The 17484-nt window shown below is 42.4% G+C and overlaps 2 protein-coding genes and 2 non-coding genes across 5 annotated transcripts in view; 2 read left to right on the forward strand and 2 right to left on the reverse strand.

The window, feature by feature from the left end:
* The window catches only part of kcnh6a (potassium voltage-gated channel, subfamily H (eag-related), member 6a), a 25715-nt gene extending 21065 nt beyond the window's left edge, over positions 1-4650 (forward strand). The window contains exons 11-16 of one of the 2 annotated variants that reach the window (XM_005921822.3): positions 362-555; positions 1511-1610; positions 1698-1985; positions 2187-2370; positions 2901-3108; positions 3616-4650. In XM_005921822.3, coding sequence (XP_005921884.1) covers positions 362-555; positions 1511-1610; positions 1698-1985; positions 2187-2370; positions 2901-3108; positions 3616-3903 — 1262 coding nt within the window. In that variant the 3' untranslated portion in view covers positions 3904-4650. The remainder of the gene's footprint in view (positions 1-361; positions 556-1510; positions 1611-1697; positions 1986-2186; positions 2371-2900; positions 3109-3615) is intronic. The other variant, XM_005921823.3, reaches the window with a different exon arrangement.
* Positions 2416-2487, reverse strand: trnac-gca. Its single transcript has one exon. It is a non-coding gene; the product is annotated as a tRNA-Cys (tRNA).
* Positions 4651-6190: 1540 nt separating the features above from the next.
* Positions 6191-6262, forward strand: trnac-gca. Its single transcript has one exon. It is a non-coding gene; the product is annotated as a tRNA-Cys (tRNA).
* A 237-nt stretch (positions 6263-6499) lies between these two features.
* dcaf7 (ddb1 and cul4 associated factor 7) lies at positions 6500-14519 on the reverse strand. Its single transcript, XM_005921821.3, has 7 exons — positions 14118-14519; positions 13645-13803; positions 10607-10718; positions 10381-10499; positions 10083-10292; positions 9712-9829; positions 6500-7759 (listed from the first exon to the last, which is right to left on the reverse strand). Exons 1-7 carry the CDS (start codon positions 14253-14255, stop codon positions 7587-7589), a joined length of 1029 nt encoding a protein of 342 aa, XP_005921883.1. The 5' UTR covers positions 14256-14519; the 3' UTR covers positions 6500-7586.
* Positions 14520-17484: the final 2965 nt, after the last annotated feature.

Raw genomic sequence — 17484 nt, forward strand, 5'->3', positions numbered from 1 at the left:
TGTGTGTGTGTGTGTGTGTGTGTGTGTGTGTGTGTGTGTGTGTGTGTGTTGTGTGGCCAGAGGTGTTTGGGCACAGCTCCACTTTCATTCCACAGCGATTGATCATCAATAGAGCCAGCACTGGCTTATCCAGGCTGCACAGGTCACATCTTTGTGCCTGTGTTTGTGGGGACCACTGATTTGTGTTGAGCTGCTGTACTGCTGTGGATCAGGTCACTGTGGTGCATTAGTTTTTTAATAATGCATTAAACATTAAACAAAAAATAAATAAATAAAAGAACTGACATTAGCCTGTTATTGCTTATACAAGGATGGGCTTGCCTAATTGAATTTTCCACTACTTTTGCTGTGATGTATGTAGGAAAGAATGACATCTTTGGTGAACCCATCAATCTGTACGAGAGGTCAGGGAAATCCAGCGCTGATGTCAGGGCTTTGACATACTGTGATCTTCACAAGATCCTGAGGGACGACCTTCTGGAAGTGCTAGACATGTATCCTGATTTTTCCAACATGTTCTGGAACAATTTGGAGATCACCTTCAACTTGAGAGACGTGAGTGCCACCAGGGGGCGTTGTTACACAGCATCCTGCTTGTGATTAGAGTTTAGAGTCATAGATTTATGTCTCAAGATCGCCGATTCTATTCTGTTAGTAAAAACGTAGCAAATCAACTGAGATGTTGTCATCATGACATCATAAACATGCTAAAACTGCATTTTCTGCCCCGGTTTTAATCGGTCCCCTATGCCTTTCCTCTCTGTGTTGAGTGTAACTTTGTGTGGGGTCACGCTTTCCTTTTAATTTCTTTTAAGGGTTAGGGCAGAAATACCTGCCTTTCTCTTTTGGAAACAGGAACTTCCAGTTTGATGATCTCTAGTGCCGTCTAGAAGATAAACTAGAACCATGTCTATCATTTCAAAGTAAATGAATCTATTACATTTTCCAAAATGCTCCCATATGACTTCATGACGTTGTTATTTCTTGTTATTTATAACTAATATTTATAACAGTACAATAAATAGAATAGAATCGCCCTTTATTGTCATTGCATGTGTACAATGAAATTGTGATCAAACATGTATAAAATGTCCATTAAAGACATTTCTTTTCATATATTACTCTGTCAGTCCTGAAATAATCACACTGGCTAACTGGAGCCTTCCTGGTTTGTGAGCGTGGTGCCGTTTCAACTTAAAACTAAACGGTTTGGAAAAGCACTTAATGTGAGGGCCCTCCAGGCAAACATGTAAATATAGGCAAAGTGTGCAGGAGGGTTTAGAGGCAGTATTGAAACTGGGGCATTTGAACAACACACTCAGTAAGCATTGTGCCACAGCGCTACAAGTGATTACCAGTATCAGAGGTGTATCAGAGGTAATCTTAAGTGGTAAAATCATAAAGATCTCACCTAGATTTCTAAATATACTGATGGAAAAGGTGCTGTATGTTTCTTTTAAGCAGGAGATGTGGTTTGTAATTTTGAATTACTGAAGCTGATCTGTATCAGGTAGATAGAATAAACCAGACAACCCCAGGCAGGGACTCTGAATGTGGCTATCGTCTGACGAGGCATCGGAGAAGCTCACTGCGTCGGAGAAACAGGCCAGGTGAGTAAGGGACGCGGCCTAACGCCAAATCCTCCTGTATCAACTTATTGTCTTATTCCTATCTGAGCTGTGACTCTGTGTGGACAGACGGGATGGATCGTGAAGACTCTTACCCAGATCAGTCACGTTCGATGTCAAACCACCACCGGGGAACAATGGCAGGATCTCATTGGGAAGACCTCTGCAGCAGTGCTAGTATATGTTCACAGTCTAGTGATGAGGAAATGAAGCCCATAGGACACAGCAAAGGGGAGTTGTACCCCCTTGCGGGTGATACCAGAGACTATCCATCTGCAGTAGTCAACCTTCTGCCTCACAGTGGACCTTCAGCTGGACTCGGCCCGCCTGTAGACCTTGGAGGACTTCCATACTCAGGTAAAATCCACTTAAAACACTTTTGGAGGCACAGAGAACACAAAAACTCCACAAATGTACATTTTTTATTCCATTTTAATTTGCTTTTTTTGGTTTGAATGCAGCACTGATAGATAAATAAAAAATAACTGTGGAGTAATACATTCGCATATTTTAACAAACATTTTTTCAAGAAATGATTGTTCTTTTACTTTTGCACAGCAGCAACCCCTATCAACATGCCAGGCCTGTATAGCTACTGGCCAGACCGCAGAGCAAGCCAGTTTTCAGACAGCCAGAGGCGGCCATCCTCAGTAAGGGCGAGTTTTCACCCTTCACCCTGTGCTGAAGATCGGCCCAGTGAGCTAGAGTCTCGATTGGAGCTGCTTCAGTCACAATTAAACCGGTAAGCTAGACTTATGTTGTTTTAGAATTAAAGAAATAAACAAAAAGGGGGCACCCGGATTTGAACCGGGGACCTCTTGATCTGCAGTCAAATGCTCTACCACTGAGCTATACCCCCAGTGCTGAGGCCCCTGGGAGGTGGATGCATTTGTCACTGTTGTCCCAAGGCAGTGTTTGCATTTCAGCTCCACCCTTTCTGTGTTTGCATATCAGTTTCCAGCTGAGTGCTTACTACATGGGGCTATTTTGCATGTGTGTGAGAGAAAAGGAGGAGTAAGAACAAAATAAACAGAGATAAGAAAGGGTCAGGGGTGAGACTGAAAATGTCCATCATGTGTGTTTTCTTTTAACTGCCTGCCTGCTTCCACGTGAATGATCGTGATGATTCTATAGCGACAGATAGAGAAAAGTGTATTAACACTCATAATGCTTTATAGAAGTGTTCTGACCAGGATCAAATCATAGAAATCAAAGAAAAAATGTGTGAAAGAGTCTTGAAGCCATATATCTTTATCTTCTTGTCTTGTCCAGACTGGAGACCCGTATGACTGCAGACATTAATGTGATCCTGCAGCTCCTTCAGAGACAGATGGCTCCGGTGCCTCCGGCCTACAGCGCTGTGTCCCCCAGCCCTCACCCACCTCATCCCACCACACTGTACAGCACGGGCACACCCACAATCCACACCGTCCCTCCAAAGCAGCCACCACAGATCGACAGCACTGCCTCACTACTCCAGGTGCTTTACTTACCATATGCTATGTGCAATAAGATTGCTCCTCTATAATCATTACTTTTTTTGACACTTTTGCCAGAAAAACTATTTAAGCAATTCAATTCAGTTCATCAGAGTTGAAAAAGAAAACAAGAACTTAAGACATCCATAATCCTGAAAGGAAAAAGAATAACAGAGATATCTGATAAATCTACAAGTCGAACGATGATTGTTATCTCCAGGTTTCAAGATAACAGACTGCCTTTTCGCCCCAATCATCATTTATGTCTTGCATTATCTGTAGCAAGAGATCAGTTAATGCAGGATCTTTCTTCCTTGCTTTTGGATTCAGAGCACTTTTTGAGCCCAAAACATCCATAATAATAAACTAATTTTTTTAAATTAGACTCTAAAAAAGATTCTGACCTTTGTGTCCTGCAGAACATCAGTCAGGCCGTTTATTTAATATAATTAAATTATACACTACATATATCTAATCTTGTATGAACTAATACTTCTCTGTCTTTCCAGAGTCCAGACTCTGACTGCAAGCACAAATCCAAGGATTCCCTGTCCAGCGGGATCCATCTAACTGTGGCATCAGATGACACCATGTCCATGTCACCAGAGGCAGACCGACCACATCTACCCTCTGTCGACCTCACTCCTCCTCAGATCTTCTGCTCTGGAGACCAAGAGCCTTCGGGACTTCTGTGCGGCACCCAGCGCTTCCCCTCTCTCCCGGAGCACCTGGAGATCTCCACAGAAATGCAGGAGATCCAGAGGCATGTGTCTGATCCTGTCCTGCCGGGCAGCTAGAAGAGCTATCACTGACCCTCACACCCTACAGCCTGGTACTTTGGACAGTACAGCCATATTTTCCCCACATCGGTACTTCCTTCCCATTTAAACCTCCTCTCCTGTTCAGATGCTGCTGTGGAGCGTGGGATGCCTTGCCTTTCACATCACAGAGGGTACACAGTGTCTCGAGTTTCTCAAGCACAGACCGAACATTGCCCTCAAGGCTGCTGTAGTTTTGTGCTCCAGCATCCCATCACTCCCAAAGTCCTGTGCAATAAAGAGCAGGATGGTGCACTGACATCTACAGGACATGCCAAGCAGTCACTGGATCTCAAAGCTACACCAACCGCTCCTACATGGAGGCGTCCTTGAAGAGAAGTGAAATGACAAGAAAGAATTAAGAGGTTTCACGTTTGAAGAATTATCTGCAGTCAGTTTGTGTAAGAATTGCACATTTAGATTTGAACATAGAAAACTATAATCAGCTATTTGGAAATGAAATTATTTTCATATTGCAAATATTTATAGGTACATTCAGGACCATGCACTTAGTAAATGTAACAACTGTGAGTGGTTTAGGTTCAGTGTTTTGTCGTTGTTGTTTATGTTTAAAAATATCAAAAAGTCGTACAATAACTGTCTCACACACCGTGAAGGATGACGATTTATGGCAGACGTAGGAGAAAGCGTCGTTTTCATCTCATATTTCCTGTTGCAGCATTTTGATGTGAATGAAAACGTGTCAAGCGTGTCATGAGAAAATATTAGAATATACACAGTGAAGCAGCACAGAACAAAACAAAAAACGCCAAAGTTTCATGTACATTTAAATATAGCTCTTACAGTTTTGTTTTTGGTCACGAATGCTTTGATTGCTCCCGTTTCTGTGTTTGTTTATCCGCTCACCTCAGACGTGTGTCGACTATTTCTCAAAGCAGCGTGGTCACACGGTGTCGTAACGCTCCTGATGTGTTTATCTGAAAGTGCCAACAATGAAGGACTTGTTCTCTCAGTTATTTTGACTCGCAGTGGACAAACCGCACCCTGGACGCACGTAAAGGGAAATCAGCTTAGTGGCAATTGAAGTGGATGGTAACTGTCAATCGCATACAGGCACAGAGACGACGTCTAAATGTGCGCCGAGATGATCTCTCAGTTCCAGCCACGGGGTGAATGTAATGACCTATTAAGCATTTATAATTCTGTGAAAGGCTTCTTCAAGCACAGATTCCTGTTATTTGTCTTTTTTAGATTAAAGACACACTGCAAAGTTACTTCCTTTTGTTTTCCAAGTAACTTACCCGAGCGCTGGGATAATAACTGCAATGCCAAATGAAACATTGCAAACACTTCAAAATAACAGAACACGCTAAAGCTAAGCTTTTCAATGAATATATAATATATTGTCATTTAGGAGGACGGGTTTTCCTAAATATTGTACACCTCAGCCCGATCAACAAGTTGTAAGAATACGTGTATAAAAGCAAAAAATCTTGATGTAAATTTGGCCAACCTCACATTCAAGGTCAACTTTTTTTGCACTTCTGCACCGTTTTCAATTAGGCTGATGTTTTCAGGTCTCTCAAAGGAAGGCCGCTTATGTCCCCTTGCTGTTGTATCACTTGCAGTGGCAGCTGGATGTCCTCTAATGTGTCAAAACAGCAATCCTGCAAAGCCAAGGGGAGCAGGTGATGAGGAAGTATGACGCGTGTGGCCAAAGAACTCAGGGCATCACACTAGAACTCCTTGTTGATAGTCTCACACTCGGGACAACTTTATTGTGCACAACAGGATGAAGCCAGTTTAGTATCCTCCTGGGCTTCCTCTTAACCCGACATGTGAAAAGGAAACTGTCCACTCTTCACATGAAAACTGATGAAAAAGCTCAGTTCCTGGAAACCCAGCTTCCGTTGCCAGTGGTGATCCACCGCTCAAAATTTGGGTCAGTGCAAAAGAAAAGTTCATGTTTAATTTCTGTGACAAATTGAAAGCATGTGCCCAGCATAAGTGGTCATAACATGACTTCTAGGGAGTGATCTAAATTTATCAGCTGCACAGAAAGCTGAGTGGAAGAGCAGATTAGCCCAATTTAAAATTGGAAGGCTGCACCTTTCAGACTTTTCAGGAGGAATAGTAGTAAATTCTTATGAAAAGCAAGTATCAGACCTTAAAATTATTGATGGGAAGTGCAATGTTGAGGTTTTTTTGCACTGAAAAAAAAAGCTACCTTTTTTACAAGAACAGTGTTTTTGACCTATCAGGGAACTGACAACTAAGAAGAGAAAAGGACAGTATTGCACCTGTAGGGGGTATAGCTCAGTGGTAGAGCATTTGACTGCAGATCAAGAGGTCCCCGGTTCAAATCCGGGTGCCCCCTCTTTTCACCCTTCTACCAACAAACTGAAATTATGTTTATTGGAGAGAGGCAACTGAGCGTAAGGTGAAAATGACCCCGAACTGTAAATAGACAGCGCTGGCTCTCTGAGAACTGCAGGATGAATGTGCTGACGGCAGTAGCTTTCTAAATAGATTAACTCGTGCCATGCAAAGGCAGCAACAGTAAAATGATCTTACAAAAGCTGGGGGGCAAAAAAGAAATAAGGCAACACAAGGCTTAGTTTGTAAGACATGGAGGAATACAATTTATTTGAGTAAATTCCATATTAAACTTTATGAAAAGAAAACAAAACTACGGCATGAACACTTGTCTTACAAACAACTTGAGTTGATATATTTATATGTATGTACAATTTGCCTTGTAATGGCATGCTACAAGGACATGACCCTTTAATTACTGAAAACAACAACAAAAAAAAGAGGCAGACATAAACAGTCAGAAAGTTGTTTCCTCCCATTTTTACAGCTCACGCGCATGAAAAAAAATGCAGCTTTCCAAGCACAACTTTCTACATGAAAAAATAAGACAAAGAGGAGAATAATTGAATAATTTTGGGGGGGGGGGCAATAAAAGGTTGAACAACATTGCTCTGGTAGGTTTTGAGTGCTGCTGTACACGGTTGCTTCACAGCATCGCCAGCCGAACTAAAACACAACATATGATGACACACCACTGCAGTGACAACATGAACCCTCTCAGGTTATTTTACATTTTTCGAAAAGTTGCACCAGTCACAAGCTTGAGGCTGGGCACAGTCATCTGAAGAGAGTACATACACCCAAATTTAACAGCTTTAATTGCCACAAGGGTAAACAAGACTGCAATATATTAATCCTCGAATTATCGATAAGAAGGTATGCATTCACGAGAAAGGCTACAACATATTCCTACATATTAGAGAGGCCATCTTCTGGCACCTACAGTAGCTGGTATCAACCTTTAGAAAGGAAACAGATGAAATGTACAAGGAAGGTAAACCCTTCATGAATATCACACGGCTGGCTACAAATCACACCGAGGAGTACAAAAATCGGACTTTCATACGCAGCAGCTCAAAGCACTCGTGTCTCTTCCAGCTGCTGAACACTACCATGTGAGCAAAATAAATAAGTGCTTAAACACGGTTAATATAACAGTAAAGACATGGAAAAAACATTGTAAACCAGGTTATTGCGGAGCAGGTGTTTAATATTCCAAACACATTCAGAGAGTTCACTCGACACCTCATCCTCGTCTTGAAAACGTAGGAATGAGAACGGGAAAAAAAAGTCCACATCTGAAATGGCGCTCCTTCTCCGTGACTTCACACACGCAGGATCTCCAGGCAGTTGTTATAGCAGATGGCGATCCAGTCCGGCTGCGTGGAGGCCCACTGCACGTTGTTTATCTCGCCTTCGGCGGTGTAGGCCAGGATCGGGTCCTCGATGGCCCGTGGCATCTGTTGGATGTCCCAGATCAGGGCCTGGTGGTCGTCAGCTTAGAGGAGACGGAAAGAAAAGGGAACAATAAAATGTAAACAATCAATTAATGAATTTTTTTAAAAAAGAACAGAAAAGGAAACCCGGGAAGCAGGCAAAGCAGAGATATCGGTGCTGAGGTGGAAATAAAATGTTTAAGTGCTTCCTCTAACATAAGTATGCCAGGGCTGGGCAAAATAACTTTAAAGAAAATGTAACAAAATGAGCACACTGCTAATATTGAATTTTCTTAAAAGCAGCAAAGAACGGTGCACCTTTCTATCCAGTCCCTGGCTTAAAGCTGGAAAACTGCCGTTCTGATCTATTCTGACGTGATGATGTGCGGCAGAGTCATCTTAAATCGTGAATCGAATCTTTGTTATGCTTTCTACGGCAACGAACACAACATTTGGATAACTGCTGCACTGAATATTTGGCCTATCCACGGGCTTTTTATGACCGATTTTATTGACTTAATCACTGACATACTGACAACAAAGAGAAGGTTGTTTCAGTTACCACAAAAAAAGAAAAAAAACTAAATGGGAAAGGCAAAGCACTCTTCTTTAAAGAGAAGTCTCGCCCAACACACTTTTACAACACTAAAGTGTTTTTATTAAATATCGTTTTGTATTTCTGCCCAAACTTATTTTAAGCAGACAAATGCTGGTTTTGGTGTTTAAAGTAAAATCATTACACTTTGTTAAGGTCATGGTTTACAAGACAAATCAAATCATTTATGCAATATTTCATGTCCTAAAATACGTGAGACTCGGTACAGAAAAACCACCCATAAAGAAACAGCCTGACACTGTCAAGAAAAGGAATTTCCGATAATTCTAATGTTTGTTATCTCAACCTCACGGTCTGCAAAACATCTACAATAAACTGTAAATAGAATAGAATAATCATTTAATTGTCCCACAAGAGGAAATTTGGTAGATAAACCATGCACTATTTCGCTCCATATCCTCATCCAGCAAACATTTTGGCTATAAGGCGAAACCCCCGCTCACGGCGTGGGGAGTCAGTGCAACATTCAGTATTTATCTATTTGCATTTTTTCTAAACCAAAATAATTCAAAGAACGGACACAGTTTGCTATTTCAAATTAAAAATTCTGAAGAAACGAACAAAGACCGATCAAATCTGTTTTTGCATGTTAATCTAGATGTTTTGACATTTTAAAAAAAATCTAAAAAAAAAAGTTTTGTAAAAAAAAATGTGAAGACAAATAAATGAAAGGTTTTTGCATGCTGTGTCGCTTCCTTTTGTTGTTTTCACTGTTGCTTGGCAGTAGGTAATGCACCTCCCTTGCTCAAATATGGTCGAAGCTGTTTGCTAAATATCATAAAACCACAAAAATAAAATAGCATGTTATAATCTTTTACATAATGCACCAATTAAACATTTCATGGCCCGTAACATCAGAAGCAGGACATACGACTACAGTCAAAAGCCTCAATTATAGCCCGTTACAGACATGGACAGGTGGAGATTTGATGGCCAAATAATCATGACTGTTACACTTTTTTGTAGTGTGCTTGAAGTCCGCTGCCTGTGGTAGATGGAGCGTGTTTGTAGTTTGTGGAAATGGAACAACAGTACTTAATGGGCCAATCACAACATTTCACAAATTTCCCACTGAAGGATAAAGCCCCACTAAATGGTTAAATTACCCACACGTAGTTTTTTCATATTGTATATGTCGCTATTTGTCTTAAGCATATCAAAATACAAGTGAATGACTTTGTAGCATGAGTCCTGGTTTTCTGTTTCTAAGAAAAGATAAGTTAATGTTACCAATCAAAATCCAGCATATTGGTATCTTACAAGCCTTTAAAAACACAAATATAAACTTCTAGTTAAACACTGAAGTGTGTTATTTTATGTCTTAGCGGTGGTACCTGAGATCACACATCTCCGTGAGTGGTTCTAATTTTACTGAAGGCCTGCTTGCAGTTTGCTTACCTGCGGTGCAGATGTGACATGAGGAGTGCGGTGCCCACGCGATGCCGTTAACACAAGCGCGATGGTTGTTCAGCCGAGCCACTGGAGTGCAGGGCACGCGTACGTCCAGGATAACCACCTATTAAACAAAAAGATTTCAAATTAAATAATAATAAAACTATTTTCCTCAAACAGATAAAATGTGGCCTGATGTTACAAAATGGCTAAGGTCTTTCTGGGAATCTCCTTCTGCTGAGGTATTTAATGGAAAACTCTGGAAGAGGCACTTTGATAATTACATGCCCCAAAAAATCTAAATGTTACTTTTTTTGCTCCCTAAAACAAAAAAAAAACAAAAAAAAAAGTGTTATAGTATTTTAAAGCAAACCCACCTCCATGCCGTCCATGGCCATCGTGGCCAGGTAGTTGGGGTCCTGTTTGTTCCAGCAGAGACGGAGGAGCGGGTGGTGCTGGGGGTCCTCGTAGATGATGGTGCTGTGCTCGAGGTGTCGCAGGTCAAACATGCGGACGGATCCATCGGCTCCAACAGAGGCGAACATGTCTCTGCCACCTCCTGCACGGCTGAACGCGATGTCATACACCTGCAGAGACAAACAGCTGGATTCAATTAAATATTCCTGTGCATACACAGCAACACAGGGATCACCTCTGGGCTCCAAACACACACACCTCTTTGTCGTGGGCGATCAGCTGGGTCTTCACGTGTCCAGACACAAGGTTAACTCGTCCCAACACCTGGCCGGTTTCCAACCCCCAGATTGTGCAGGTGGTGTCAATACTGGAAGTACCTGCAGAAAAAGCAACAAAGCTTAACGATTTCAAAGGTCACAAAAGGAAGAAAAACTACATTCAATTTAGTAACTCTTTACAGTTTATGACATACTGGGTTACTTACCAAGTAGATTAGGATCGACTTCATTCCAGTCAAAGGAGGTGAGGGGAGCGCAGAAGTCTGAGTTCTTGTTGTTATTCAGCAAACATTCAAGACGTGTTTCTGTGTCGCTGACCTGCAACACAAACCCAAGGACTTATACAACAAGTGCTACCAGCTAATGTGCCACCAGCCAGCCTCCAGGACGAAAAAAATCTTTTAGTCCTTTTACATGCAGTTGTGCATTTCAGCAGCAGACAAGTTAAATACGGCTGGAAATACCGTTTTTACTTTTGCTATGAAAACATTAAAAAAAAAAGACCAAATGCATCTTCTTGAAAGTCCTCAACAATTCACAAATGTAATATTTCCTGCTTTTAAAACAGCTGGTTATGTTTTTAGCAACTAAAGAGGATTAAATCATGCATTTGTTCCATGAGGTAATAGTTAGAACAGCGGGACACTTTCAGTTCATAATAAAGAAGTAAAATGTGGAGATGATTATTAATATTTTAACACAGCAACTCAGCCTCCCTGGGAAAGTCTATGCCAGGGTGCTGGAAAGGAGAGTTCGTCCGTTAGTCGAACCTCGGATACAGGAGGAACAATGCGGTTTTCGTCCTGGTCGCGGAACACTGGACCAGCTCTTTATCCTCTCCAGGATACTTGAGGGTGCATGGGAGTTTGCCCAACCAGTCTACATGTGTTTTGTGGACTTGGAGAAGGCATTCGACCGTGTCCCTCGGGGTGTCCTGTGGGAGGTGTTGCGGGAATATGGGGTGTCTGGCCCATTGCTACGGGCCATTCGATCCCTATACAACCGTTGCAAGAGCTTGGTTCGCATTGCCGGCAATAAGTCGGACTCGTTCCCGGTGGGTGATGGGCTCCGCCAGGGCTGCCCTTTGTCTCCGGTTCTGTTCATAATTTTTATGGACAGGATTTCTAGGCGCAGCCAAGTGGCGGAGGGCTTTCGCTTTGGTGGCCTCAGAATCTCATCTCTGATTTTTGCAGATGATGTGGTTCTGTTGGCTTCATCGGGTGAGGGCCTCCAGCTCGCACTGGACGGTTCGCAGCCGAGTGTGAAGCAGCGGGAATGAGGATCAGCACCTCCAAATCTGAGGCCATGGTTCTCAGCCGGAAAAGGGTGGAGTGCCCACTCCGGGTCGGGGATGAGTTCCTGCCCCAAGTGGAGGAGTTCAAGTATCTCGGGGTCTTGTTCGCGAGTGATGGGAGAAGGGAGCCGGAGATCGACAGACGGATTGGGGCTGCAGCTGCAGTAATGCGGACGCTGCACCGGTCCGTCGTGGTGAAGAGGGAGCTGAGTGTAAAAGCGAAGCTCTCAATTTACCGGTCGATCTACGTCCCTACCCTCACCTATGGCCACGAGCTGTGGGTAGTGACCGAAAGAACGAGATCGCGGATACAAGCGGCAGAAATGAGCTTCCTCCGAAGGGTGGCTGGCCTCTCCCTTAGAGATAGGGTGAGAAGTTCGGCCATCCGGGAGGGGCTCAGAGTAGAGCAGCTGCTGCTCCACATCGAAAGGAGCCAGCTGAGGTGGTTCGGGCATCTGACAAGGATGCCCCCTGGGCGCCTCCTGGGTGAGGTGTTCCAGGCATGTCCCACCGGGAGGAGGCCCCGGGGCAGACCCAGGACACGCTGGAGAGATTATATCTCTCGGCTGGCCTGGGAACGCCTTGGTATTCCCCCGGATAAGCTGGAGGAGGTGGCTGGGGAGAGGGAGGTCTGGGCCTCTTTGCTTAGGCTGCTGCCCCCGCGACCCGGCCCCGGACAAAGCGGATGAAGATGGATGGATGGATGGAACAGCAAAGCTCCATAGCGCAGAGCACAAAATAGCTCTTATTTGTTAACACAATTGGCTGTCTGATCCTCCAGTTACATTTGTTATTTGCTCATTTTATCTCCTAAGACTTTAACAAGCAGAATCATGCATTCATTTCATCCCAGTTAAATTAATGCAAATTCTTCTTCGCCCCACAGGCTCTTACATTTAATCAGGTGACTTACTCCCCGTCTGTTTTAGAGTACAACTTAAAACATAATAGTAGGTATTAAAAATATTTAATGATCACTTTAAAAGCCAGTAGGTCATAAAGAGATGTCATCTTGATCTCTTCCCTGTTATTCTTCATCTTTCAACTGCTGCTTTTAGAGCACAGCAGCTCATCTCTCTCCATCTCACCCTGTCTCTAAGCATCCTCTTCTGTCACACCAACCCTCTGCATGTCCTTTCTCATTACATCTACGAATCTTCTCTCTGTAGTCCTCCTATTTTACTCCTGTCTAGCAGCTCCATATTCAGGCCTCCTTTGACCAATATTCGCCATCACTCCCTATGGACATGTCCAAACCATCTCAGCCTTGCCTCTTTAAATCTGGCTCCAAACCACTCAACCTGAGCTTTCCCTCTGATGTACTCATTTCTAATCATGTCTAATCTCACTATCACTCTGTAAACCTCCCCTCTCACTCCTCCTATCCTTGTGCTACAAATCACCCCTGAAACTCATCTCCACTCCCTTCCCCCTGCCTGCACTCTCTTCTTCACTTCTCTTGCCTACCTATGCTGCTTGCGTCTTCATTGTTACACGTGTCACCCTCTCATTCACTCACATATATTCTGTTTTGATTCTTCTAATAATTTAATCTTCTCTAGAACATACCTCCACTTCTCCAGACTCTCTTCCACCTGCTCCCTTCTCTCACTACAGATCACGATATCATGTGAACATCACAGTCCATGGATGCGCCTGTCTGACCTCATCTCTCAGCCTGTCCATCACCAGTGCAAACAAGAAGGGGCACAGAGCTGATCCTCACCACTATCACGCTGTACTCATACATGTCTTCCAACACCCTCGCTCCTGTGTGGTGACCCCTTTGCTCACAACATACTACTCTAACCGTGTCTTGTTTGCCGTTTTCTTTTAAATCACTTTTGGAAACTCGCGGTTTTAATTCATATTATCTATTATATTTTACTTGTTCTCTTTGTAGCGTGTTCAGGATTTTCCTATATAAAACACAGTTATCTGTATTCTTACCCTCCAAATGCGCAGGTAGTCCCCACTGGTGGCCAGCAGGTCTGGATAGACCCCCTTCGTGTCTGGGATCCACATGATCTTGGTGGTGGGGTAAGGGTGGTCAAATGTGTTCCTGCAGACAAACTCTGAGCTCTCTTCCTCCAGACCCACCAGCTGAACCTGTGCAGGAGGGAAAACATCTCCTGTCATATCAAACAGACGACCTGATATATCGGGAATGAAACCAAATGACTGTTCCCAAGGGGGTTCGGAGTTAGAATTATCCATTTATAGTGGCGTTACTAAGGGATATTATTAGTAATACACAACAAAAGACGCGCTGGTTATTAACACATATGCCCACTGTTGTTGTTTTAGTTTTACTGGTAAATAACAACAGATCGGACATTGTTATTGTACGCTAGGGCAGCTAGCATTAGCATTAATTCGTCAACGCTGCGTTAGCTGCTGGCGGCCCAAACCACACTGCGCACCTTGTTGTTGTATTCCTCCACGAAGCTGCCGAGAGCCAACCGAAACCGTTTGTCCGGACGGACGCTCCAGTTCATGGCGTACACCGTCCATGGCGCTTCGTATTTGTAGATTTCTTTTCTTTTGCCGTGAAGAGACATCCCCCCTCGAACTGCAGCCAACACACCAGCGTCAGCGAACTGCGATTTAAGTAGTCCCACAAGCGAAGTTTGACCGCTTCTTTAACTTGTATGAACAAATGACGGCAGACACGGCGACAGCGGCTATTTAAATGAGCAAATCTTGTCTGAAAGCAACGTTTACCACCACGTTACTTAACAAAGAGTACCATCGCTGGCTTCAACCTGAAGAAAAGGTCAAGTCACACGATATCCAGATGACTTCCGGTTAGTATTTCCAACATAAAAGCCCCTCTACTCTTGAATTTATTGGCGGTCAGCGAAGAAGCTTAGAGATGCATTACCGCCACCTGCTGGTTGGATGTAAATAGCGGGTGATTAAAAGGTGGAAACTGCTGCTCCCTGTAACGCCTGTGCTTCTTCCCAGGTTAAACTAAAACGAAACTAAAAGCTAAAACTAGTTGTGAAAAATAATGTTGTTTACTAAAATAAATATTAAACAAAATAGACTTTTGAGAAATAATTAAAACTGAAACGATTTTGTGAATGTGGAAAACAAACTGAAACACTAATCAAGTTGTCCAAGTTGAACCAGTGTTTGAAAATGCTGAAATAGAGCAAATATTTCCTCATTTTTCTTCCCAAAAATTTCCCGACAAACATACAATCCATCATCTCATCACAAATGCAATTTCCTTTTACATGCGGAAAAAGTCGAAGAATGTTAGTTACTTTGCCTTTCTGGGGACAGCAACAGCAGCTACGTCAATGAGTCTAAATCACCTATGAGTAAATTGTCTTTAGTAATATCATATTCATACAGCTTACATCTATCAAATAATGTATGACATTTGCAACAATTGCTTTCTTATCACTCGTGTGCTTTTGTTGTATAATGGCATAATAAGGACTACACTACATTTTTCATAATGCTTAATCAGCATTCACACCTGATTTGTTAAGTGTTAATGTAACTGCAGTATTTTTTGTGGTACATAATTATACATATACATATACATTATATATATATATATATATATAGTATATATATATACATACACACACATAATACATACATACACACACACACACACACATACATATATATATATATATATAACACACACATGTATACACACACCACATATATATATATATGTGTGTGTGTGTGTGTGTGTGTATATATATGTAAGTGCTGTGTATATATATATCATAATAATCTGACAATAACTATAATATTGGCCATATTATATTTACATTACCACAGTGAGATGACTTTAGTCTCATGAACAACATTAGCTAATTGTTATTTACTAACTAATCTTAAATGACTGTTCAGTACAGAAATGAAGCCCAACAATCATGTTTTACAGTCCCGTGGTCTCAGCCTCAGATACTCAACTAATCAAAGTGATGTCATGACAAAAATGAATGACCAACAAAACATTTTTTTCTCCTTCGTTTATGTCACATCTCCTTTCTCCTTCATGCATGTAACGTTTCTCGCGATTAGTATCATGGTTGCTAGGCAACCTGAACAGCGAGACGAAGGCTAGACCGTCCCATTTCACAAGCCTCTCACTTCTGCACTTCTTGTACTTATAGGACGCACCGTATGTAGTACGCATAGTGCGCGTACTTCAAGCGTGCAGACCCTGAATTGGGACACAGCCTACGAATTTGGACAGCCTTCGGCGCGTCGCTGTGACGTAATCGGTCTACAAATGCGGCCTCAGGAGGATGTAGCCCATGAATTTGGACACGACCAGCGTGTACTTACTCGGCCATCTTGGAACGCACCCCGCTCTTTGATCCTTTGATCTTCACAAAGGACCATTCTGACGTTACGGTCGACTTCACGTTCTCTGCTAGTCCTTAAATAGGGAGCTCCTTTAACAGTTTACATTGGAGCATTTTCAGAAACAGCCAGTTGTGTTAGACAAAGCTAATACGTATTTAACCTGTGACACGGTGCTTTAAACCTTTAAAAAAATGCCACAGGAGTCATTAAATAACTTATCTTCTGGAAGCGATAGTGGAGATGAGTCACTAAGAGTGCAGCTTGAGGCTAGTGAGATGAGACTGTCTCAAATTCACAGAGACGTAGTGCTTCAATTTGAGCACAACTGTAGAAGAAATGCAAAACAAAAGGAAGAGCTCGAAAATATTAAGAAAGAAAACGCAGATCTCAAGCAAGAGCTCAAAAATATTAGGAGAGAAAACGCAGATCTCAAGCAAGAGCTCAAAAATAGTAGGAAAGACAACTCAGAACTCATAGAAGAGGTCAAATATTAAGAAAGAAAACGCAGTTCTCATGCAAGAGCTCAAAAATAGTTGGAAAGACAACGCAGATCTCAGGGAAGAGCTCAAAAATATTAGGAAAGAAAATGCAGATCTCAAGCAAGAGCTCAGAAATAGTAGGAAAGACAACTCAGAACTCATGGAAGAGCTAAAAAGTAGTAGGAAGGAAAACGCAGAGCTCATGGAAGAGCTCGAATATAGCAGAAAAGACAACACAGAGCTCAGGGAAGAGCTCACAAAAAGTAGGAAAGACAACTCAGAACTCATGGAAGAGCTCAAAAATATTAGGAAAGAAAACCCAGATCTCAATCAAGAGCTCAAAAATAGTAGGAAAGACAACTCAGAACTCATGGAAGAGGTCGAAAATATTAAGAAAGAAAACGCAGACCTCAGGGAAGAGCTCAAAAATATTAGGAAAAAAAACCCCAGATCTCAAGCAAGAGCTAAAAAATAGTAGGAAAGACAACTCAGAACTCATGGAAGAGCTCAAAAATACTAGGGAGGAAAACGCAGAGCTCATGGAAGAACTCGAATATAGCAGGAAAGACAACATAGAGCTCAGGGAAGAGCTCGAAAATAGTAGGAAAGACAACTCAGAACTCATGGAAGAGGTCGAAAATATTAAGAAAGAAAACGCAGATCTCAAGCAACAGCTCAAAAATAGTTGGAAAGACAACTCAGAACTCAAGCAAGAGCTCTAAAATATTAAGAAAGAAAACGCAGATCTCAAGCAAGAGCTCAAAGATATTAGGAAGAAAACCCAGATCTCAAGCAAGAGCTCAAAAATAGTAGGAAAGACAACTCAGAACTCATGGAAGAGGTCGAAAATATTAAGAAAGAAAACGCAGATCTCAGGGAAGAGCTCAAAGATATTAGGAAAGAAAACGCAGATCTCAAGCAAGAGCTCAAAAATAGTAGGAAAGACAACTCAGAACGAAGGGAAGAGCTC

Source organism: Haplochromis burtoni, unplaced genomic scaffold, assembly GCF_018398535.1.
Source record: "Haplochromis burtoni strain Fernald_Lab_line unplaced genomic scaffold, NCSU_Asbu1 Contig_52, whole genome shotgun sequence".
Taxonomy (NCBI): Eukaryota; Metazoa; Chordata; class Actinopteri; order Cichliformes; family Cichlidae; genus Haplochromis; species Haplochromis burtoni.